Genomic DNA, 25376 nt, shown 5'->3' on the forward strand with positions numbered 1-25376 from the left:
TAAACATGCTATGTTTAATGTATTATGTAAAACAAATGAATGATCACATTAACAAAGAGTACAGTTCTTTTATTTGCAAATTCCACTTTATTTGCCACTCTTGCTTGGAAGGATGATACCGTCATACTAGAAAAAAAAAATAAACAAGTAAATAAAGTTATTCAAACATGCACGTTAATATTCTTTAATAATAAAGATCAAAGTCTCTGTCTGAATCTCTGTGACACGCATAGCACCTAGACAATTTGAACGATTTTCATGAAATTCGATTGGATCCCGATAAAGTCATGCCATGTATCACTCACTGTCGTCATAATCTTGCCTCACTTCTTCTCATGCCATTCTCCTACGGCAACCTTTCCTTGGCTACTTGGCCTAAAACCCGGTGCTGTGTTCCACAAAAGTATCGTTAGCGCCAAAATTGGCGAGATACATTCCTCCGCTATAAAACGTGAAAAATTCGGAAGATTTTGCTCATAACCGGAAAAGGATATGAAAGTCCGGAAGGGTTGGCAGGTATGAACTACAATCTCTACAACATTTTCCCGAGGAGGCACTTCACAAATACTAAGACTGTAGATGCATATTTTTTAATTTTCTTTCCTAGCTTATGTAACACAATTATCTACGCCCAATTAACTTTCTCAACAAAATTTCAGAATTTCGATGGCGCAAATACAGGGATCCAAGTGACCAACTGACAAAATATGGGAAATTTTTGGAAAAAATATAGGATTTATTGGACGGACACACACACACACACAAAAAAAAAATGTTGCATACATTATAAAATTGTTACCTTTGAGCAGGGTTTGTTAATTTAAATCACAAGTAAAATCAAGGGATTTTTTAAACAAAATTATTGTTTAAAACCAGTTAATTTTTCAAGTTAATTTTGCATTTTTAGAATGTGTTGATCTAAATTTAACTATGCTGCCTTATAAATCTTAACTCCAACTGGCAAAACTACATAGATGCCTGTTTCCGTGTGTAACAGATTTTCAGAATCTTGCAATATTGCTTTTGCTCCAAAATTAGTTCAGAACAAAATAAAAATTAGCAGGTTTTTTTTTTTACACAATGACTAATATAGTAAAGAAAAGTAATTGCTCGACATAGTACAGTCACAGTAGTAAAATAGTCATGAGATCAATACTAGTTTCTAATATATTGAAGAAAATAATAATGAAAGCGAATGATAATCATTTCGTTTTCTCGAAAGAAATATTAATGGGGTTCTTTGAAAACTTGCGACATTTTGAGGAAATTTTATAACAGTCGTGATTCATAATGGAAATCAATCATTACACTGTTAAAATGTTGCTCTGTAAAGTACCATAAGTAGTAAATTAGTACTCATGGGTTGCAGAGAGCGATATACTTTAGCACAAAAATATTTTTGGTTATTTAACCTATCTAAAAATTATTCTGTGCAATGTTTGTTCTCTCGACAAGTTTAAAAAAGGAAAGGAAATTAGGAACAGTCTAAATCAAAACTTAAATAAGACTTCAGAAGGAAGGCAACAATACTCTTCAAGAATGTACAGAAAATTAAAAAATTTTCATCATAAGTCTTATTTGAAAATTTGTGACACTTTGAGGCACTTTTATAACACAATCATTATTCACAGTGGAAATCACGCTAAATACACTTTTGAAATGTTGCTCCGTAAAGTACCATAAGTAGTAAATTAGTACTTATGGGTTGCAGAGAGCGATCTACTTTAGCACAAAAATATTTTTGGTTATTTAACCTACATAAAAAATTATTTTGTGCAATGTATGTTCTCAACAAGTTTGAAAAAGAAAAGGAAATTAGGAACATTCTAAATCAAAATTTAAATAAGACTTCAGAAGGAAGGCAACAATACTCTTCAAGAATGTACAGAGAACAAAATTTTCATCATGAGTCTTATTTAAACATTTGCAACATTTTGAGGCACTTATATATCTTCTAAGCTTATAGCCATCACCATATCTTAGAATTGGCGACCTGAGAGCTTAGGGACTATCTCCACCCCCTCACACAATAACTCCTTAAAAAACAGAGCATATAACATATAAAAACAGAGCAAACCAATTTTTTTGAACTTGATATGGCTGAAAAGGTCTTCATCACATCAAATTGCACTTAAAATAAAAGCTTATTTACTATGAAAAAAGCATAGAAACCAAAAAAAAAAAACACACCAAGAAATTAGATTTTAAAAATATAGTAAGAAATAATTCTATTGCATTTAAGAATAATTTTCTTTTCACCATTAGGTAACTAGAACAGTATCTCTAAAATATTACCACATAAAAAATATCAACACATATCTAAAACATTATTGCATGCAAAAATGTCAACATGATTGTGGAAAACTTAAATGAATAATAAATTAATACATCAAAACATAACAAAACTAAAACTGATATCTTGAATAATAGGCATGGAAATTTGAATAAAACATCAGAAGGAAGGCAACAATATTCATCAAGATAATCAGTAACATTCAATGTAACATCATTGTTTTACAATTCTTTCCACATGCACTACTATACTTGATACCTTATCGAGAACCATTTTGTGCGACAAATCAACTTAAAGTGAGCAAAATCTGTAACCATTAAGAAAAGCACATTTCTTAACATTTATAACCTATTTGCAGGCGAACCCCCCCCCCCCACTCATACCTTAACTATCTGTGAGCGAACTGTACTTTCGAGTACCTTCACAGGTAGCATGTACTTGTGTCTTTTTAAGTGCAGCATCATACTTTTAAGCATTCAGGGTTCATACCCTTCAGGGAGAAAAAAATTCAAGCCTTTCCAAGGAAAAACTTTTCCCCCCCCCAAGGTAATACCATAAATTTGTACTAAAAATATTGCATGCAGATTTCATTTACTACAAACATAGAGATAAGGTAATAATACAAAAAAGTATAGAAAAATAAAATTCAACAAGAGACACTTTGATGAAAGACCTATTGTGTCGAAATATTTTCTGAAAATGTCTGAAAAGTTCGGTCATGAAGAGAAGCAGATCCCAAGAGGTTTAATTTTACAATCTCCACATTCAAAAAAGTACATTTTCTAGAATCAGCAAATTAATATTAAAGGAAAAAAACCTTTCATGAGTGCTTAACTTTCATGGAAAGAAACCAAAATACATAAATTCAATGGCATTGCCAGAGAGGAGTTTTTGAAGTCAAATTTTAAGTGAAATTTTCTTAAATTTAGCCCATGCAGGACCCAAAAGCTACTTATAGGTGAGGGGAATGTTTTAATAAGTTTATTTATGCTTATAAGCAACATGAATTCTTAGCAAAAGTAGGAGATGCAGGTAAAAACACAAGAAAAATCTGGAGTATTTTATCAAAATTTTGATAGATGATTTTATTTCTGTACCAAAATCGAAGACAAGTCCACATTTAAAAGGGTTGGGACCTCTCTCTGAATCAAAGGAAGATGTAGAGGAACCCTGCAGCAGAATTTCCTCTTTTTATGTTCTGTGACGTAAACTGAAAATTCTTATAATAGGCTGCACAAAATTCTAAATAAGCACCTAGGAATGCATTTAAATAAAATGAATAATAACTAGAACCTGTGGATTATATATAACCCAGAAAAAAAAATCCTTTTGCTGAAATAAAGGGGGCTCAAGAAAAATATTTTCAGTTTTAATATTTAAATCAAGGGCTTTCAAGAAAAAACCAAATTCTAGTTTTACGTAGATTAAAAGTAAGTCAACTAATGGGACAGGAATATATTAAAACGTATGTAAGTTTTATTTTCAAACGAGATTTTCTTAAACTTCCAAAAATTCATGTTCTCAAAACATTACTATTTTTTCACTTAATACAATCATTTCGTCAACTTTCAGCACATCCAGGGTTCATACCCTTTAGGCAGAAAAAAATTCAAGCACTTTTCAAGGTAAAAAATTTTGTTTTCAAGGCAATATCAGAAATTTGTACTAAAAATATTGTATGCAGATTTCATTTACTACAAACACATAGAAATAAGACAATAATACAAAAAAGTATAGGAAAACAAAATTGCTTTTTTTTACAACGAGAGACACTTTGATGAAAGATCTACTGCGTCGAAAGCTTTTCTGAAAATGTTTGAAAAGTTTGGTCATAAAGAGAAGCAGATACCAAGAGGTTTAATTTTGAGGTTTTTCAAAGGTTGCCGCAGTTAGAGGTTTGTATATTTTCTAGAATCAGCAAATTAATACTTAAAAAAAAACCTTTCATAAGTGCTTTTAACTTTCATGGGAAGAAACTAAAATACCCAAGTTCAATAGCATTGCCAGAGAGGAGTTTTTGAAGTCACTCCCCCCCCTGGTTTCAACATTTATTAACAATAGCTATAGAGTGGTTTATTACAATATAAGGGCGGTTAGGACAAAAACACTACCCAGAAAGTTATTTCAGTTTGCACTATTAAGTTCTAAAAATATTAGGTTTGCAAATCATTTATAAGTATGCAAATCAATTATTTGTATGTATGTATTATTAGCTGTTCAGCCAATAAGGCATTTCAACTGTCCTCGAGTAAATTTAAAAATTAGGAAGTAAGAAAAGTTTATGAAAGTCCACAGTCCAGTCTCTACACCTCAAAATATACAAAAGCAGCTTAAACAGTGATAAATACTCTGAATGCAAACTTGAGCCTATTCAGCTTTCCTTGATTAACTTGCAATAGACAATAAATGTGCAAGTTCAGATTTATAGAGCCATATTTCGAAATTGAAAAGATTCACAAGAAGCTGACATATGTTATGACAAAAGTAGTTTTATTTTGGGAACAAATGGGTTATTGTTGAAATCAGAATTTAAATTTAGAAAGGCAATAATATTCAGGTGTAATTGTGATTGTGAGTTCATAAAAAATTACCTGAAAGTTTCAAAGAGCAAAATGGGGCGAGGGGGGGGGGGGGAATAATTTTTAAACCTAAGACCCCTATTACTTGAATATACATATGTACAACAATAACTTTTGCTATGCATACAATTCATAAAATGGTTTATTAAGTCAAAATATTTTGCATAGAAATACCATGCCCAGTGCCTGTTGATAACCAGCAACAGGCACTGGGACTAGCTAGGCTGGTCCTGGTCAATTTATTTGATCCAAATGAAGATGAATGACCCTCCTTTAGCTATCTACCACTTTGCTGATTAAAGCCTCTTTCAGTAAGCTGCTCGAAGTACCCACAACCTTAATAAAGTAGTAATTTTGAACATTTGAGGAAAAGGGGAAATTGGAGATATAGGGAGGTAAAAGCATAAAAACGAACACTACTGGATTTCAAGTAAATAATCATAATACAACCACCCCTGTTATACACCTTATTTATTTTAGCAGACATAAAAAAATGATGTACTTATAAATAAAATTCAACTTAATAAAATTATATAAATCAGCTTTATATTTAAAATACAAACTTTAAGTTAATTTGTTAGGTGCTCAACTGCTGAAATTTTAATTTTTTTTCGAAAAATCTGTTATGACCAAAAATTAGGTAAAGATAATCAAATTCAAAATTGCAAAAATAAATAAGCAAATAATTAAACAAGACCAAGGTAATAAATTCTTTAACTCTTTAGTTATTAAAATAAAAAATAAAATAAGCTAATCTGATGTAGCAGTGTCAAAATAACTACTAATTGCCAAAAATATAAAAATATTTACAAAATGCAAAAGGATTGAAATCTCGAACAAGGGAAGCAAATTTTCGCGAATTAAATTTAATGTTGTCATGTTTCCCATAAAATAAACTTATATTTTACTAAAATTAAACATAAAATATACTAATCTAAGGTAGCAAATATGAAAATAATATCCGATTAGTGAATATATTTAAATATTTGGAAGATGCAAAAAGATTGAAATTTCAAACACCAGAAGCAATTTTTCGCGTTAAGAAACTTTTTCAAGGTTTTCAAGCACTTGAAAATGAAGTTTTTTTTTCAAGCACTTTTCAAGGTTTTTCAAGGGCGTACGAACCATGACATCTGAAGCAAGTTAGAATTATCAAGTAAAAAGTAAAATGCTTTGCATACCACAGAATATTAAAAATTGGCAAAATAAATAAATGAAAGATAAACATAAAATGCACTAGTACCTTCTGCTGAAACCATTTCATAGCTTCCTCTTTACACAATCTGTGCTTTGCTCCAACTGTTCCCTTCCTCCTCCTTCTATAAGCTACATTGAATCCAGGTCTTCCTAAGACAACATAGAAATCCAAGCCATAAATACCAATAGTAGGATCATATTTGATACCTAAATCTATATGTTCTTGGATACCAAAGCCGAAGTTTCCGGTGTCTGAGAAATTTTCACGTTTCAATTCATATTCTCTGACCTGCAATAGAAAACCGAAATTACTTTTAAATAGCTTTTTACAAACAGGGTGGTACTCTCCAGACAACCTCTTTAGATTTTCAGGTTTTCCAGAGTAGAATGTCTAAAATTCCACACATTGCACAACAAATTTCCAATACCTTAATTTGATTAAAAACATAATAACCCCCCCCCCCACTATGATATATATCATATCTATTTACTCACATACATAGATGTGGTAGAGGGGAAGCTTGGTAGCAAGTTTGACGATAAACATAATTGTGGGATAATTCTCACAGGGTTCCCCATCCATTTTGCAAATAAAATTCAAGTACTTTTCAAGGACTTAAGGACATTAAAAAATTTCTCAAAGACTTCAACCTGAAGAGTATGCAAAAAAATCAAGATTCGCTTCAAGATTTTGAAACCCAATTTCATGTTATCTTTGGAGACATTAGGTGAAAAATGGGCGTTTTGAGATTGATCTCGAAAAAATTTCGAAATTAAAACCTTATGGTATTATAACCCTATGCTATTTTTGATTATAAAAAATTTGCATTATCTTAGTCGAAAAATACAACTGTTCCTGTAGTGGCTAACCCAGATAAGTAAAAATGCTTGGATTAGTTGCGAAAGTGACAGTAAATGTACTTTTTAAAAGTCATTACTTTACAGGGTTCATACTCAACTTTGAAAATCAAAAGTGAGTTTTTAAGGAGTTTCGCAGGAGTTCATTTTAATGACTAGTTTCCTGTTTAAAGATGTATTTTTTAAAACTTATTTCAGAAAAAATATGTACAACTCTAATATTATTTATTTTTGTTTTCATACAAAACATTGAACGCACAAACATACTACATAAATTTATAGTAAAATATGCATTTACTGCATTTTCTTTGACGTCAGCAGCCTCGGAATCAAATTCAAATACAATGGGGGGGGGGGGGGGGGAGGTAAATAAAAGAATTTATAGAAGCAAAAAAAAAAAAAAACAACAACTTGAAAATGGTATTTTAACAAACCTACAAGATGTTATTTTACAAATAACTATCTACATAATCGTCATAAATTTGAAAAAAAAATTCGGATGTGGGGAAGAAATTTGTCTAACGAAAAAATCAGATTTCCGGTATTACCAGACGAATAAATAACGGAATTTTGGTAAAGTTAGGTACAACGTAATCACTCCCTGCTTTAGTCGATTTTTTAAATGACACATTTGAAAGGTGTGAAAAGAAAATGCAGTAGGCGCTGCTTAATGTGATTACTTTGGGACAAATACAATTTGATAACAATAACAGACTGATAACAGCCTAAAAGAATCCAGGAGACACAAAATGATTTTTTTTCCCAATTAAGGTGCATTTATTTTGGCAACCTCAAATTAAAACCACAATGACTCAACTGAACGCAGTTTTAAATTATAAATCAACAGAATGGAAATATCTGAATTATAAAAAGTTTAAGCTAAATTATGCAATTTTTAATCACATAATAATAGGCGAGTCTGTGGTCACTGGGGGCGAACTTTCTGTAGTTTCATCCCTAGAAAAATTTCGAACTGCTATTGAAAACCACAAAATGCTACACAAAAAGTTAGTCTTGTCAGGGTTTGCCTATGCATTTCTGTTAATTGAGGAACAAAAATGGGGAAAAAATTGTAAGTTCATGAAAAAGTGATAACAATAAAAGAAGACGCTGACCACAATATCGTCTTTTTTAACGTGTGTTAACATCCAAGTGTTAAGGGACTTCGTGACTCTGATAACATTACGCGAATGATTGAAGGTCAAGATTCAGAAAATTTCTAAGTGGCCAGCAAACCCAAAAAACTTGGTGGCCACCACTCTCGCCAAGTGTTGAAGAACAAAATGGGAGAGGAGTTTTTACTACTTTCATGAAAAAACAAATGAATAGAACTGAACAGAATTACATTTTAAAAGTAATAAACATGCATTTTGTGGTTTTTCTTCTCCAAAATAAATAGATGAAATAAATCTAGGCTTGGATCTGCATACCCACAGACCACCCAATGCGGGAGGGCCAAACGAAGAAATTGAACAAAAAATGGAAACAAACTGGCACTAAGAATTATTTACGTTACAAATATACACTGCTGGCCTCTGGGTAGGGGCCCTACAGATTTTGTTGCAAGGGGGACTAAAATTTAATAGATCCAGGCAGGGTTGGGTTTTGGACTGTCCAAAACTGGTTTAGGACAGGACAGGTGGTTTTTACCGTCCAAAACTGTCCGAAACTATGCTAAAGCTAAAGAGGTGTTATCTAATCAATTCGTATTTACTGCAATATTCGTAATGCATAATTATAAATAATAATGAGGTTTAATTGATGAATATTTGGTAATATTTTTCTCCAAAATGTTAATTAAAAATATTTTACTTAAAAAAAAATTGCTAATAACTATTACATAAAAACTTTCTTATGTAGCAGTTGGTAGAGTTATGAAAGGAAATTCACAACACAACCAAGACAACTAATTTCAGTTCCATTTATAACTCAAAGGAATATTACAAAATGTGCAATATTTAGGAGCCAAAGAAAAAAAAATTAAAATAGTTTTTTCAAATAAGTTTTACATGATGGTTTAACGAAAATTATTTTTAAAATCATATATGAAAGAACAAGAAATTGATGCAACACTTATGTTATAAAACTAGTGCTATTCTTTTTTTTGTTCATATTTTTAATATAATACATTCTGTAACTATAAAAAAAATTAATTTATTGCATTTAAGTCAGTTATAACACCATATTTTGAACACTTTCTTTTGCATACATGCATAAATGTTGAAAAATTTGGCTTGTGGAAAAAAAACAAACTTCCGCATGCAAATTGAGATTTTTATTGTAGAATTTAATTTTTATGTAACTAGATTAAAATCAGCTACATAAATAAGTATGTATATATATATATATATATATATATATACATATATATATTTATACTTGAATGTTGAATAAATATATTAAATGGTCAAAAATATAATTTTGATACATGTTGTTCTGTTTTTGATATTTTCTCACAAAATCTCAAAAAGTAGTTTTGGACACAATGTAGAGGTGTAGACTGGTATTTTTCTTTGGTAGCCAGTGGCTACCAACACCAAAAACTTTGGTAGCCACTTCAAATTTTTGGTAGCCAAACATACACCCACACACACACACACACATATATATATATATATATATATATATATATACAGAAAAGACCGTTTATACATTTCTCTTTGGTACGTTTTTTGAATTGGTCCCTGCAGAATCCAATACATTTTAATGCATACCTATTGTACGTTTTTCCCCTTATACACTTTTTTCATACAGTCCCTTCAAAAACGTATCAACTCTGCTTCACTGTACATATATTTTATATATCTATGTATTAAAAATCTTAGCACAATACAAATCAGTACCAGTGAAGATTGGTAAGTATTTTCCTTCTCTCATTGAAGAAATCTGAGAATGATTTGGATTGAAATAGGATGGAGGAACACATTAAGTTAAAAATCTAATATTTGTTTGACCTACTGGTTTCACTTTTCATGGAATCCCCCTAGCCAACATATTTGCAAATTTAAATTTGTAGGACCAAATTTTAAAATTCAAAACCACATAATAAAAACAAACTAGAAAAATATTTGTAGTTTGCGAACAAAAGGGTTTTTTTAAAAGTCTGAATTAGAATTGAACTAATAATAAAGTAGCTATCCACTACTCTAGAAATCTGCCTATCAACATACGACATTTAGTATCGTTTATAGAAATAATACATTTCAAATTCAACAGCAAAAAAAAATGTTTAGATTTAATATTTTAGGATAAAATTAAATTGATTAAAATAAAGCTTGGAAAAATAAATATATGAACAGGATTTATTACTTTTTAGTTATTAAAATATAACTTTCAATTATCAAAACTTCTGAAGTATTTAAAAAATGCAAAAAGATTAGCAAAACTGGTGTGCAATGTCGGCACGTTTCCCGAAAATAATTGCATTTATTATTTATTAAAATAAAACTTAAAATAAGCTGACAACTTCCGACTGCCAAAAAAATTAAAATATGTTGGTACAAGATGCAAAAGGAAAGCTAAAGCACAAGGTGCAATTATCCTCAAAGTGCGATTCCAAAGTTAGCATGGCTCCAAAAATAAATTTTATTAAAATAGAACATGAAACAAGCTAATCTAAGGTAGCACACATCAAAATAACTTTTGCTTATCAAAAATATGAAGACAATTGTACAAGATGCAAAAAGATTGAAAATTCAACCACGAGGTGCAGCTCCCCGCGAAATGCGGTTACAAAGGAAGCATGGCTTCAAAAATAAATTCTTTTATAAAAATAGAACATAAAACAAGTAATATAAGGTTGCATTTGTCTAAATAACTTTCGTCTGTCAAAAATATTAAGATATGTATAAGATGCAAAAGGATTTAAAACTCAACCACGTGGTTATAGTTATCCGCGAAGTACGATTACAAAGAAAGCATGATTCCAAAAATAAATCAAGTCTTTAAAATAAACATAAAAATAAGCTAATTTAAGGCAGCCTGTGCCAAAATAACTTCCGATTATCAAAAATATTAAAATCTGTACAAGATCCAAAGGGATTGAAAAGTCAACCACGAGGTGCAATTCCCTGCAAAGTACGATTACAAAGGAAGCGTGGCTTCAAAAATTCTTTTATTAAAATGGAACATAGACCAAGCTTATCTACGGTAGTATACGTCAAAATAACTTTCATTTGTCAAAAATATTAAGAAATGAACAAGATGCAAAACTATTGAAAACTCTACCACGAGGTGCAGTTCCCCGCGAAGTACGATTACAAAGGAAGCATGGATCCAAAAATAAATCCATTCATTAAAATCAAACACGAAATAAGCTAATTAAATTTAGCCTGCGCAAAATAACTTCCGATTTAAAAAAATATTTTTAATATTTACAAGGTGTAAAAGGATTGAAATCTAAATCACGAAGTGCAATTTTTCACACGAAGTACGATTTCAAATTTAATATGGCTCCCTAAATAAAAAGTCATGAAAATTAAACATTAAATAAGCTAATTTAACGCTGCATCTGTCAAAATATTTTCAGATTGAAAAAAAAAATATTATATTAAAGTATTTGCAAGATGTAAAAGGAACAAGGGAAGCAGATTTTCGCGAAGCAAGTCGTGAAAAGTTTATGACACCGGTGTAAGTCGGCCACTTTAAAGTAATTTGGTACTTCTAAAAATTGATTTTTAAATAGATAGCGTATTATACAGCAGAAAAATAATGTATTTGGTGCCATGTTTAGTTTGTCACACACGTTACAGTAATCTTCCCAAAAAAAAAAAATTTCTATAATGAAAAATGAACCGACTTGATGCTGGTTGTCTTCGTTTTGAAGAACTGAAATAAAGTCTTGGAAGATGTATCCAATTTTATTCTCTTTGAGCTACCTCTACTCGCCTTTTTTAACCTTTTAAAAAGTCATCAGAATGGACAGTATTCACCTGACGTCACTGCGGGTAAAAACCCTCACTGCAGTGCATTGTGGGAACTGTAGCAGACGAAAATCTGGCACTACAGCGTATAATAACACTTGCTTTTGTGTGGCTTATAAACTCTTTTTTCTATTTAAAAATGGGAGATTTTTTACGTTTCTAACTAAGAAACGCTGTAAAAGAATGATGATCTCTTTTTATTTTCTCCGTTTCTCGGCATTTTCCATACATTAGTAAGTCTTTTTAAGCTCTAAACATGTTCATTATGCGCATGAAGTCCAGTAATCCTTAAATAAAACGAGTTTTTTTAGCACTGCTGACACTGCGTGATTGGTCAAAATACCCACAGACGGACAGCTGATGGGACCGTTGCCAAACCGTGAATATGGTCCATTTTACGTTTCCCCTCCTCAGGCACTGCAGATGCTGCGGTGTTGACCTTGATTGGGTTTGGGGATCATGTCTGCTGGACCCCCCCCGGGGGGGGGGGGGGGTTCAATTTTCACCCCCACCCCCTCTCTGAACAACGCTCTAAGCCCCGAACGCAGTGTAGGTGTAGCAAACGGGAAGTGGTCAACGAATCAGCGAGGAGGGGGGCAACATTTCAACTTTTCTTGAAAGTCAGTAAGTGACGTCGTGTCTAGACGAGTGACTACCACAGCATGAAAAACTGGATCCGAAAGCACAGTGCAATCGATAACTTCAACTTGGGGGGATTTTTTTCCCCTTTGGTCACCCGGTGGCGATCGGTGCTGAAATCTTTGGTGGCGACCGCTAATCTGCACCTCTAACACAATGGTTTTGAACAGGATGATAAAAACCTTGCTTTTATTTGCCCACCAGCATAAACATAAGGAAATTTGGTTACTAATATAAAAAAGCTAAATAAAATCATGCATACAAATTGAAATTTTAATCAAGAATTCAACTTCTATATAACTAGTTTTGAATCAGCTGCATAAATAAGTTGAATGTTTTCATTGAATAAATGTTCTATCTAAAACATTACTTTGATACATTTTATTCTGTTTTTGATGTTTTCTAACAGAATACAATTTTTCTAAAAATATAGTTTTGGACAGGACGGTAAAAACCAGGGTTTTTACCGTAGTATCCAAAACCTTGCCAACCCTGGATCCAGGCCTGAATAAATCAATGCAAAGTTGGCAGGAAACTGCATTTTAGAAAAAATACAATTATGCTGACAAAATTTCACTTTTCTAGAAAATAACTAATTTAAAAAATATATATAAAATTCTGGCTCTTTTTATGTTACTTTTAAGTAGTTTGCACTGAGATAGGCATCCAATTCTGTGTTTGGAAATTCAGGCAATTAAATAGTCTTGTCTGCTTCCATCTTGCAAATGACCAAACATGGCGACTAGAGATAAATTTAGGATATGAAAGTAATTTTAATAATTAAAAACCCTCAAAAAACAATAATTTAGATGAAAGAGTCGGTTATTTATGGCACATTAGGGTTCAAGCGCTAAAAATTAGGATTTAAGTTTTTGAATTTGGAACAAAAAAAAATTATAAAATGTAAAAGTATCATTAAACATCAATTTAATTGAACTGTTATAGCTTTTAGCACATTAGTGTCCAATGCAATACGGATAAGATGAAATTTTAATTACAACATTTTCATTTCTCAAGAAAAGCGTTTTGAACAATAAAAAATAAATGAATAAAAAAATGAAATGCTTACAGAACATTTTGCGTTATTTTCATTAGTTTGCATTTGAATAAACATCAAATGATACATTGTTTTTGCAAACTTAAGCAGTTAAGTACTTTGCCTACTACCATCTTGTGAGTGACCAAATATGGCATCTAAGTTTCAGACGTAACTGTATTGCGAATGACAACATTAACCATGATCACATTAAGCGGCGCCTACTGTATACAAATAGCATGGAACCCTGGGGTTCTGCAGAACACAATTTAAGAAAAGCTGCTCTATGGGGTTTTCTTTGTTTTACCAGAGGTCATTTTGACATTTAGTAGCCAAACAAATTTCGGATAGGAACATCCTAACTACTTAGCAGTATGAAATATATTTTACTACCTATTCTCATATCTACCCAACATTTCGTAAAAATCGGTCGAGCCGTCTGGGAGGAGTTTGAACAAACACCATGACATGAGATTTTTATATTTTAGATTTAAAAATTTTTTGTTTCCATCTTTGGTTTGTCTACAAATGAAATGTCTGTATTTAATTCAAGCAAGGCTTTTACAATGATTTTCAATAATGGTTTTTTCAATGATTTTCAACAATGGTTTTTTTACAACGATTTTCAAAAAAAAAAAATACAGGGAGGGGGGAGGTAAACCATTGAAATATGTTTTATTTTGAGGATGAATAAAAAATAAGTGATATTTAAAATTAGTATTTTCTTAAAAACAAAACAGGTACTAACAATTTCCTAACCAAAAAAAAAAAGACAGCTAAACTTGTGTTTGATTTTGGCATAGAAATAGAAGGTCACTCATACAAGATTGAAATCAAGAAAATTCAATTTAAATTTTAGGGATCCTTTAGAAAAAAAAGTACAAATTATTTTTATTTTCAAAATAGATCCAAAATTTTGTAGATCATTTCAAAACTTTTGTGTGACTCTACGCTGATAAACATAGAAAACTGACAAATTTTAACAATTATGTTTCAGGAAATAGTGGTACTACTGTTTAGCTATAAGTTGCTCTTTGATCTATTGTTATGTTATGTTTACTCATGCTGAGTAATTAATATCTACAAATTAAAAAAAAAACTGATTTAAATAAAGTCTAAGTTGAAACAAAAATTAATTTCAGCCAGCGATTAGCATAAGAAGCGTTGAAAATCAGAAAAAATTCGATCCTCATATTGGATGCCAAGAGATTTTAATCAAAATAAAAGCATCAAAAGTCTAAAAACAGAAAATAAAAGAATTTATTAAAGCAAAAATTTTTTAGAATGGTCCTTTACAAGTCTACAAGATGTTATATTATTGATAGTTAGCGACATAATCGTCAGAAATTTCGGGGGGAAATCACGATTTCCGGTATAAGACGAAATAATAGCGGAATTCCAGTAAAATACGGAAAAACTTAATCACTAACGACTCGTATCGGATTGGCGATAGCAAAAAATATTTAAGGTCATGTAGAATAAAAAATTTAAGATAATAGCAAAATTCAGGAGTTTTAAGGGCCCTTATTCTCTTTTCTTAAAAAGCAGGAATTTATAAGTAGCGTACAAACCCTGTATTAGATTAGTTTAGCTAAAAACTTTTAGTTAACTAAAAAAGTGAATGAAATGGACAAAATGACATTTTGTCCGGGACAGTTTTTTTCGGGTGGACAAAATAGGACACCACTGTGAACAGTACAGTTGAGGGTTCATTTTTAGTTCTAAAGCAACTGTAAAACCCATTTAATGTTTCCATTCCCCTTTTAATCCTTTTTTATTGCCAAGAAAAACTTTTTCCAATTACTTATGGGAATTCCATGAAATTTTTATCTTTCCCTCTGAAAGCAGAAAGTGTTTGGTTGTATTACTTAGTTACGAGCAAAGAAATATATGGAATACAAAACAGATACCTTCAATCCTTTTTCTAAAATTTCTTCAGCTTTTGGACCTCTTACAGTGCAATGAACAGCAATCTTTTCATTTCTTCTGATACCAAAAGATCTCACTGTGTATCTGGCTTTGGAGAAGACTGGTTGTTGACCTGTTAACTGTTCAAGCACCTGAAGAGAAAATCAGAATTTTTGCTAATCTTGTACAACTATCATATGTCAACAAGTATTAGGAAGGCAGGGTTGGTAAAAGAACCGTTTTTTTTTTCGAAAAAAAGTTTTTTTTGTTTAAACCAGGTTTTTTTGGTTTAAACTGGTTTTTTTTTGGTTTAAATACTATTCGTGAGAAAAACAATTAATTTTCGGAAGATAATTAAGGTTCCATGTAATTAACAGTTATTCAATAGTCACATTCTACCTAATTTCTTGATTAATTAAAGAGATAAGAACAAAATCTTGTAACTAAATTAAATAATTAAAATAGCTTTCTACGGGGAAATATTGATTGAAATGTTTGACTTTATTAACATATTAGTATGCATGTATATATAGACCCTTTATGATACGAAATACTTCAAGAAGTGGTTGTGATGCGGGTTAAGATAAAATATAATGAAGATCCAAGAAAAAAACTGTATAAAACCAACATAATATGAATAATTATCGAATAAAGGTAAAAGTTATATTTTTAAGCATAATCTTTTCAAAAGAACAATTTTCATATTTTTTCTTTCTGATCTTACATAATGCTGATTTTTATATTTTATCTTTCATCCTTTTAACTTGCCTTTCCATCTCACGACCACTGTTTTTACACTTAGCTCTTAATATTTTCTGGCTTCATTTTTCATTTCATCAAATGAAAGCCAGATTAGGTCTTTTTTCTACCAGAATTAGACATTCTTTTTAAAACAATATGAGTAAGTAACTTTTGTAAACTGCACAGGTTAGCTAAGGCAAAGCAAATACCAAAATCCCAATTCCAATGAACAAAAGGGGGGGAAAAAAACTAAGAATTATCTCCATCCAATAGTCATAAAGCAGCATAGGTGTATAGCCAATCAAAATCTTTTGAAAACACAAAATTTAAAAAAAAAAAAAAAAAAAAAAAAACAATGGAGAGCATAGTTTATATGTGAAGATTTATATATTTCTCAATTAATTTTTACACATACATTTGCATTTTGTTCTGGGAATTTAAAAATTCCTACATTATAATATAAGGAACTATTATGTATCATAATATGAAGTATCCTGCAGAACAAATCTTAATTTTTAGGTACAAACAATTAAGTTAGACTGTTGATTACCTTACAAGTCAAAGCTAAAATTCCAGGAAAGTGCAAATAAATGGGCAAAAATGTCACACCCCTGCAACAGCAGTGAGCAATATAATGGATTGCATCTACAATAAAAGATTCAATCCTTAGTAAATCTTAACTAATCATGCAAATTAAGCATAATGATGGAAGTTGACTGAAATCTGTTTATGGCACATATATGAAATATATATTAATATTTTTTTTCGATTAAAGCTAGTAATACATTTTGAAGAAGCAACTTTGCAATTTTAGTATTTATCTCTGCAACTTAGCATAAATGGAATTTTACATTTTTCAATATGTGTGGGGAAATCAATGTAAACCTGTAAAATGGATTTTTTTTTTGACTTATTTCTTTTAAAAACCATTTTTAAAAAAAATTGCATGGTTTTTTTTAAAAAAACCAATTGGTTTAAACCAAACAACCCTGTAGGAGGGGTTTTTGGGAGGCAGGGACTGCTGAATTCATTCCAAAACAAAACATAGAAAAGCTTTTCCAGCTTGTCCAGAAAATGAGATAAATCTAAAGGTGCTACATCTACAGGACAAGCTGGAGCTGGAAATAACTTTTCTTATTTTACTTCGATATGAAAGCAAGACTGTTCAATTTCTTCCATTGGCATTTGCTGCCACATAATTTTCTTATTGTTCATTATATTTCACATTTTTTTTGTTTTACTTTATTTTTCCCCTTAAAATGATGTCTTGTTCTGTAAAACATTGTTATCAGCTACAATATGGGACTTTAGCCGTAATTCAAGAATGAAGCAACGAATTTTGTCTTAAACAGGGTCCAACCCTCCGACCCATCGCAGCAGGGTGGAGTTGGGAATTTGTCGGTGCTCCATTATACGACGGATGATGCTAACATGTCGCCCTGAATGACTAAATTCTCATTTAAAGTACAATTACATATCATGTATTTTGTTTTAGCATTCATTTTATTGTCAGAACCATCATTTCGATTATTAAATCGTATTTTTATCTGGTATTTTGCTGGGTCAACAATATATTTTAAGTCCGACCACCTAGGATATCGATCAATATCCGATTCGAGCTATCGTAACTTAGTCGGATGGGATTCAACACCCCTTTGAGCATGGGTCAAGTGGGTCAGCCAGATCCGACCCATCAGAGGCAGTTCCGCTTTGCGCATGCGCCGAAACTGGTCGATGCTTCATTACGGATCCAATGGTCGGGTCTCTAAATCTGCCTAAAAATATTTGTTGTTTATCAATTTGTACATCTAAAGTATAATAAAGATTATAATATAAAATTTTTCACATTGAAAGCAATCATGTTGTAGAGTTACTTAGGCAACAACTAAAAGAGGAAATCAAACTTCGTCACGATTATTAAGTTTTTTAAGCTATCACTGCTTGCTCTTAGTGAGGCTGATCACATTCATTGTAGTATGTTTAGTTCACCTGGTGCTTTCCACTGGGCAAGATGGATTGCGAAAGGCATTTACTGCTTAAAAATTTTGTGCTTTTGCAAGCGTTTCATGCTAGCATCATATGAGATCCAAGCATTAAAAAGAACGTGTGCTCATGGCAACAAATCCATGTAAAAATTTGGCTCAATGCCCTCAGTAGCTTCAATGAGCTACATAATGACTTACGTCTTCCAAATACCAGAACTATAAACTAATAGTGGAGTGACTCTTGTAGCACTTAAAAAGTTTAAAGGACAACTTTTGATATCCAAGTGTGGATTTAGTTGGATTAGGTTTTTTCTCAGATCTCACGCCTCTAAAGAAAAAAGCTGCCATGGTTAAAGCTTTACAGCAACCAAAATCTGGAAAGGAATTTGGAAGACTAGAAATCAAAGATATTCTTTTTGGAGAGAACCATTGTCAAATTTTGTTACAGAACAGACTCTTAAATTTGTTTACTGTAATGAAATTTTATACTGATTTCATACCCGAGCAAAAAGAAATGATTCAGCCATAGTTCAGAAAGTAGTGTTTGCATTGAAGTTAGTAAATGATTGAGCTGAGTGGGCAGTTAAATTCGCAAGAGATTGAGAAAAGAACAGCATCAACTCATTTTTTAAATGGCGGAAATCAAACTGAAAATTAGTGAAATTACTGTAAATCTTTAAAAAGTAATTTTAGCAAAGATTTAAAATTTTAATTATCAGGCAATATTCAAAAAAAGGTAAGAGAAAGTTTTTGTGTTGTGTAAGTTTTATAAAATTAAGAGATGTTGTTCTAGTCAGTAAGGTTTCCAAATCCTTTGAGTATAATGCATTCCAATTAACTTGATACTTCAGTGGAGCACCATTTATACTTTTCACTTTTACACTTTTTTAAATTGGTCACTGCAGAGTCAAGTACACAGTAATGTGTATCTATTAAACAGTTTTTCCTTTATACTTGTTTCATACATTCCCTTCAAAAACGTATAAACGGTGCTTCACTGTATTTGCGTTCAAGAATCAATATCTGCACTTCGTAACTGCTTACATATTTCAGTCAGCTTTAAATTTGCCAAAAGTGCACAGAATATAAATAGAAATTATAGACATAATTGAGAGTAGTAATTGATATAATAATTGAGAGAAAAAAATTTTAACATGACAAAATTACTTACTTTTGCAGCTCTTGTCAGTCTATCGCCCGATTCACCAACACAGATATTTAAGCATAGTTTTCGAATTCTGACTTCTCGCATAGGATTCTTTTCTTTGTCTTTGCCTCCATGTTTAAGGCTTTTCTACAAAGAGAATAACACAATGTAATTTTAAAATGAAAAAAAAAAAATGTTTAGCTCCATGAATAAAGGGCCTTGGCTCCATTTGCCAAAGCAAAAAAAATGACAGGTTATGCAGAGAGGTCAAAATAACCCTAAGTCTGTCAAATCTTCAATGAGACACGGATTATAATATTGCGAACAATTACATTTCACTTTAATGACCCGTCTCATTCACTTATACTCAGCATTTACTTTACACAACTCGAATTTTCCCCTCTACTTTTAGATCGCATGTTGTTTAATATATTTATTTTTGAATTACAAATTCTTCGTTTTTTTGGACACTTATAATATCTCATTTTCACCCATTGGATATTATTGACCGTGTGTGTAACACTCGGAAAATTGTGTACACAGAACATTAAATATGAACATCTTTGAAAAAATCAATATTTACCAAATTACATTAAACAAATCAAAGTGATAATGTACAAACGATTAATTTGATTGAAAAGGATTGAAACATACAGGCTTGGGGACTTTCAAATTTCTCGTTCCTTTTTTCACCATGTTGACTGTATTTCGCCCTTCCCGACAAGCCACTGCTTGCACGTTTTCAGATATGCGAGTGAGATCGTTGCCAAATCTTAATGATAGAAATTATAAAAATAAAGTACAAAACCTTGCGTTCGGCGAACCTCACCCGTCTACCGTGAGTAACCGATAACTAATCGCAGCTTTCTTGAGAGCTACCGGTTTAACTTTTTGCTTCCGATGTCGTTTTATGAGCCTCACCGATTGATTTGCCGGTCGACCGCAACTCTAGGGTTGTATTCGACGAAACTCACCGGTCGACCAGTAAGTGACTGGTTACTAACCGAATCGTTCTATAATCAACCGGTTACCACGGTGGTTACCATTCTAAGCAGTTGATTGGTTGATTGGAGCACGTGATCATTAGCTGTCATGTTGTTAACTAACCGGTCGCTCTTGTTGAACGCAACCTAGCTGGTTCAGCCGCGAATCCAGTTGCGGTTGACCGGCTGTCAATCACCCCCTTCACCCATTTGGGAAACAAGTAAATGCGTTAGGATGTTGTACTAATACTAGAGTCTCTATATGAAAACGTAGTTTTCAGAGGTGCGACAACAGCTACGCTCGGAAAGCGCAACCGATTACAGGAGAAAGATAGGATTGCCGCCGAGCTGCAAGATTGGCTCTTTGTTCGCTTTCGAGTTTCATTAAAAAAATAGTCACAAGCGGGAGCGGGAAGAGTGGCTGAAACGGGTTCTGAAGGATGTAAGGACGCGGATTCGAAAATGCATGCTGTCAATAAATGAAACGCTCGATTTTGATTCAAACATTAGAAAAAGACAAAATGGCCCTGTGTTAGCAGAATTAAAAGCAGATTTTTTTTTAAACCTTATTCTCCTTAATACGATTAATTTTAAATTAATCAAAAGATTCTGAGACAACGAAAATTATATTATAGTTTGAATTGATTCAAAATGAATGAAGGAATAAAAACTGATTAAGAAAATGAAAATAAATAAATAAGCTACAAATAACGAACATAAAAAAATTGCTTGTTTTTGCTACATTAATTAAGTTTTATAAAGATTTTTGAACATAGAAATATTTCTTGAATTGATATCAAAAGTATTACTTATTTTTTTTTTCTATAAAAGGAAAAAAAATACAATTTTCTGATTTAAATGGAAAAGTCTAGCATTAGCTTAAAAATTCCGAAAGGAAATATATGCCTGGAATGTCCACCTACGGGGGGGGGGGATAGCACCCATGTATATGCAAAGGAAAGTTTGATAGAAATATGCAGAAGCTTAAAACAAGGTATCCTATCCAGGCCCGGATCTATATATTTTGGGAATCCCTGCAACAAAATCTCTATAGCTCCCTCCCCAGAGGCCATCAGGTTATATTTGTAACATTAAATAAGTTTTAGTGCTAGGTTTTTTCAATTTTTTTTCTTCAATTTCATAGGCCGTTGGACCCCTTAAGACCTGGAACTCCCCACACTGCGGGGATCCTATCTCGCTCCCCCCCCCAGTCCAAAAAAAAAAAAAAAAAATAAGAACCTATGAATATTTCAATGGTTCAGTGGGCACACCTAGTTAATAGATTAATTTGTATAAAGTTGAAAACTGAAATTATACTAATCAGAGGTCCTTTTTATTTGAAACTAGATGCAGATAGAAATATTCAGAAATGAATTGGGAAGTTAAGGGGGGGAGGCGTGTATTTTGACATATATTTTTTTAACATTCGTATATGCATAAGAAACAGATGTCTCCAATGTTTTAGATTTATTTCTTGAAAGTACACTATCTATCAGAGGCGTAGCTAGACCCGACTTTCGGGGGGTTACTTCTTTTATATATATATATATATATATATATATATATATATATATATATATATATATATATATGTGTGTGTGTGTGTGTGTGTGTGTGTGTGTGTGTGTGTGTGTGTGTGTGTGTGAACTTTTACATACTTTGGAATGGGGTGCCCCAAGTTCGATACTTGTGTCAAACAAAACAAAATCAAAGAATTTTTTTTAATTTTTTAAATTTTTTGTAATGTTTTCGAAAATTTAACTTTTTTTTCCTTTTTCTCCATTTAATTTAAAGGGAAACTTTCTAGCAACAGGTCTAGTCAAAACCAGTCTGTCCAAATCAGGGGTAAAATCAAATATCTGATGAGCGTGTTCCGTTCATTTCAGTGTGACTGCTTAATTTAGAGGCTAACACACATCTACAAAAGCTGGCATCCCTGAAAGCTAATAGATGGATCCATTTCCGCCTGTGAACTGGATGTTTGACTTTCAATCTCATCGGTGGTCAGACTATTTTTACTAACTTGGTTCGCACTAAAAGCATGAAATAAAATAAAAAAAAGACTTCTTGACTATAACCTGCAAAAAATGAAATGACTTTTCATATCGTTATATTTATATGTTGCTTTTTATATGTATTTACATTTATGCTAGTTCTAAGCAGTTCTAAAGCAGTTAATAAAATTTGAATTAAAAAAGAGGGAAGAAATATATAGGCGGTAGAAAGTTAAGCTGCATACCATCTGTTCTCCTTTCAAGTTTTTATTTTTAATTTTATTACCTGCTTTAGAATTTACATAAATATCTATTTGAGAGAGCAACAGCAATTTTCGAGTGTTATAAACAGAAGTCTTGTTTATTTTCTACTTTTTAATGCGAACCATCAAGCTAACAGAAATAGTACAGAACAGTTTAGATTCATTTCGTTTTTAAACATTTTATTCCTGTAATGCTATGCAGTTTTCCTTTTAAATTAAAATAAAATTTCCTTCAGAAGGGTTCGATGGAATTAATGCTGCTTCAGCAGACTGTACTTCGTTTTCTTCAGAGGATGTTAACTTTCTCTTTTTAGAGCAACCATTTTCGTCATTTACATTTTTGGGGGGGGGGGGGGGGTTAAAAAGCTTGTTATCGGTTTTGCTCGCTTCATTATACAACAACGTTCACTTAGAATATACTATTCTAAATAGTTCAGACTGCACGTTTTTAAAAGAATACCCAGTAAATACTGGCTGACATTTTCGACAAATCGATATGATTGCGGTGGATTTTCTGGTTAGCAAAGGCCGTTTTGACTATGACAGCACAACGCCAGCAAAAACCTTTTATGTCTCGAATTCCGGCTATGCTCTCATTTTCGGATTCGAAGCCCAATGATCTTCAAAGCAGCAAGCAAAAGCATTTTCTTCAACTCGAAACAGAAAGGGCTGAGGGGGCAAAAAAAGGAGAAATGCGTTCCACGAATAGGTTTGCTAGGAAGATTAACGAAAGGACAGTCGTTTCGAGCACTTTCTTGGAAGAAGAGTAAAGCAGGGTTGGCAAGGTTTTGGACACTACGGTAAAAACCACGGTAAAAACCCTGGTTTTTACCGTCCTGTACAAAACCCTTGTGTCCAAAACTGTCCAAAAGTGTCCAAAACTATGTTTTTAGAAAAATTGTATTTAGTGAAAAAACATTAAAAACAGAATAAAATGTATTAAAGCAATGCTTTAGATTAAACATTTATTCAATAAGAACATTCAACTTATTTGTGCAGCTGATTTTAATCTAGTAACATGGAAGTTGAATTCTTGAATACAATTTCAATTTGTATGCATGAGTCTATTTTATTTTTTATTTGTTATTTTTTTGATATCAGTAACCAAATTTCCCTATGTTTATACATGTGTGCAAATGAAGGCAGGATTGGCAAGGTTTTACCATTCTGTTCAAAACCCTTGTGTCCGAAAGTATCCAAAACTTTTTTTTGAGAAACTATTTGTGAGGAAATATCAAAAACAGAACAAAATGTGTCAAAACTATTTTTTGGATTATTTAATACATTTATTCAATGTGGATATTCAAATATATATATATATATATATATATAGTATATAACTTATTTATAAAGCTGATTTTAATCTAGTTACGTAGAAATTAAATTCTTCATTAAAAATTTCAATTTGTATGCAGAAGTTTTTTTTTTTTTCATTAACCAAATTTTTCGACATTTATGCATGTGTGCAAAAGAAAGTGTTCAAAATATAGTTCAATAATTGACTTAAATGCAATAAATTACAAATTTTTGTAGTTACAGAATGTATTATATTAAAAATATGAACTAAAAAAAGAATAGCACAAGAGTTTTATAATTAAGTGTTTAATCATCAATTTCTTGTTCTTTAATCTATGATTAAAAAAGTAATTTTTATTAAAACATTATGTAAAAATTATTTGCAAAAACCATTAAAAAAATTAAGCTTTTTTTTCACCTCAATATTTATTGCATATTTAATAACATTCCTTTGAGTTATAAATGGAACTGAAATTAGTTGTCTTGGTAGTGTTGTGTATTTCTTTTCATAACTCTACCAACTGTTACATAAGGAAGATTTTATGTACTAGTTACTGACATTTCTTTAAGTAAAATATTTTTTAAATGAATATTTGGAGAATAATATTATCAAATACTCATTAATTAAACTTCATTAATATCTATATTTATGCATTACGAATATTGCATTAAAACAAATTGATTAGATTACACCCCTTTAGCTTTAGCATAGTTTTGGACAGTTTAAGACAGTTTCGGACACTTTTGGACAGTTTTAGACGGTAAAAACCACCTGTCCTGTCCTAAACCAGTTTTGGACAGTCCAAAACCCAACCCTGGAGTAAAGGGGTGAAATTCACAGGTTGAGTATTAGTTGCATTATGGATGAGTATTTCAAGTTGATGGTTAAAGGTCATTCAAGTTAAAAGCCATTTTGCTCTGTTATCTGGTTTAGTACTGTTCTGTGATCGCTCTCTTTCTTAAAATTATGATTCCTTAAAGAAAACCAAGATGATAGGAGGGAAAAGAAAGTTTAAGATTTTTTCAAGTAAAGAAAAAAGGAAAATCCTAGAATATTGGCCAGGTTAGATTTGCAGCAATTGCTAACCTCAAGAGGATAAATAATTAATCAAAAAACAAGAAAAAGAAAAAATCAAAAGATATGCTCAAAGTTTCTTTTACTGTCAAAATGTTTCCTTAAACTGGCAATAAAGCACTTAATAATGTAATAATAGAATAAAGACCTAACAAAACTAATACAGAGGAATTTTGATCAAGAGCCCATGTTGTCTATAGTATCGATTTCAAATTTTCACCATCATATTCCAAATTTCTATCGCCCCCGTATCTTAAAACCTCTATATCTCGATTTTTTTCCTTCCTGTGAAATTCGAAACATACAGATTCAACTGTATGATGTAATATTCCCACTGCGCCGCTCATAAAATTAAACATACTTAACAATTTTCAGAATCTATGACAAAAAAAAGGCTACATATTCGTAGATTTAACAAATCAATCTCATTTCTAAAGCAAAGTGTGAAATTTCACTCAAT

The 25376-nt window shown here is 31.6% G+C and overlaps 1 protein-coding gene across 1 annotated transcript; it reads right to left on the reverse strand.

Annotated features, from left to right (window-relative positions):
• Positions 1-20075, reverse strand: LOC129232189 (60S ribosomal protein L11). The gene is made up of 5 exons (XM_054866429.1): positions 19960-20075; positions 19330-19452; positions 15435-15584; positions 6116-6358; positions 1-126 (listed from the first exon to the last, which is right to left on the reverse strand). The coding sequence occupies exons 1-5, from the start codon at positions 19999-20001 to the stop codon at positions 88-90; spliced, it is 597 nt and encodes a 198-aa protein (XP_054722404.1). The 5' UTR covers positions 20002-20075; the 3' UTR covers positions 1-87.
• Positions 20076-25376: the final 5301 nt, after the last annotated feature.

This window comes from Uloborus diversus, chromosome 1, assembly GCF_026930045.1.
Source record: "Uloborus diversus isolate 005 chromosome 1, Udiv.v.3.1, whole genome shotgun sequence".
NCBI lineage: Eukaryota > Metazoa > Arthropoda > Arachnida > Araneae > Uloboridae > Uloborus > Uloborus diversus.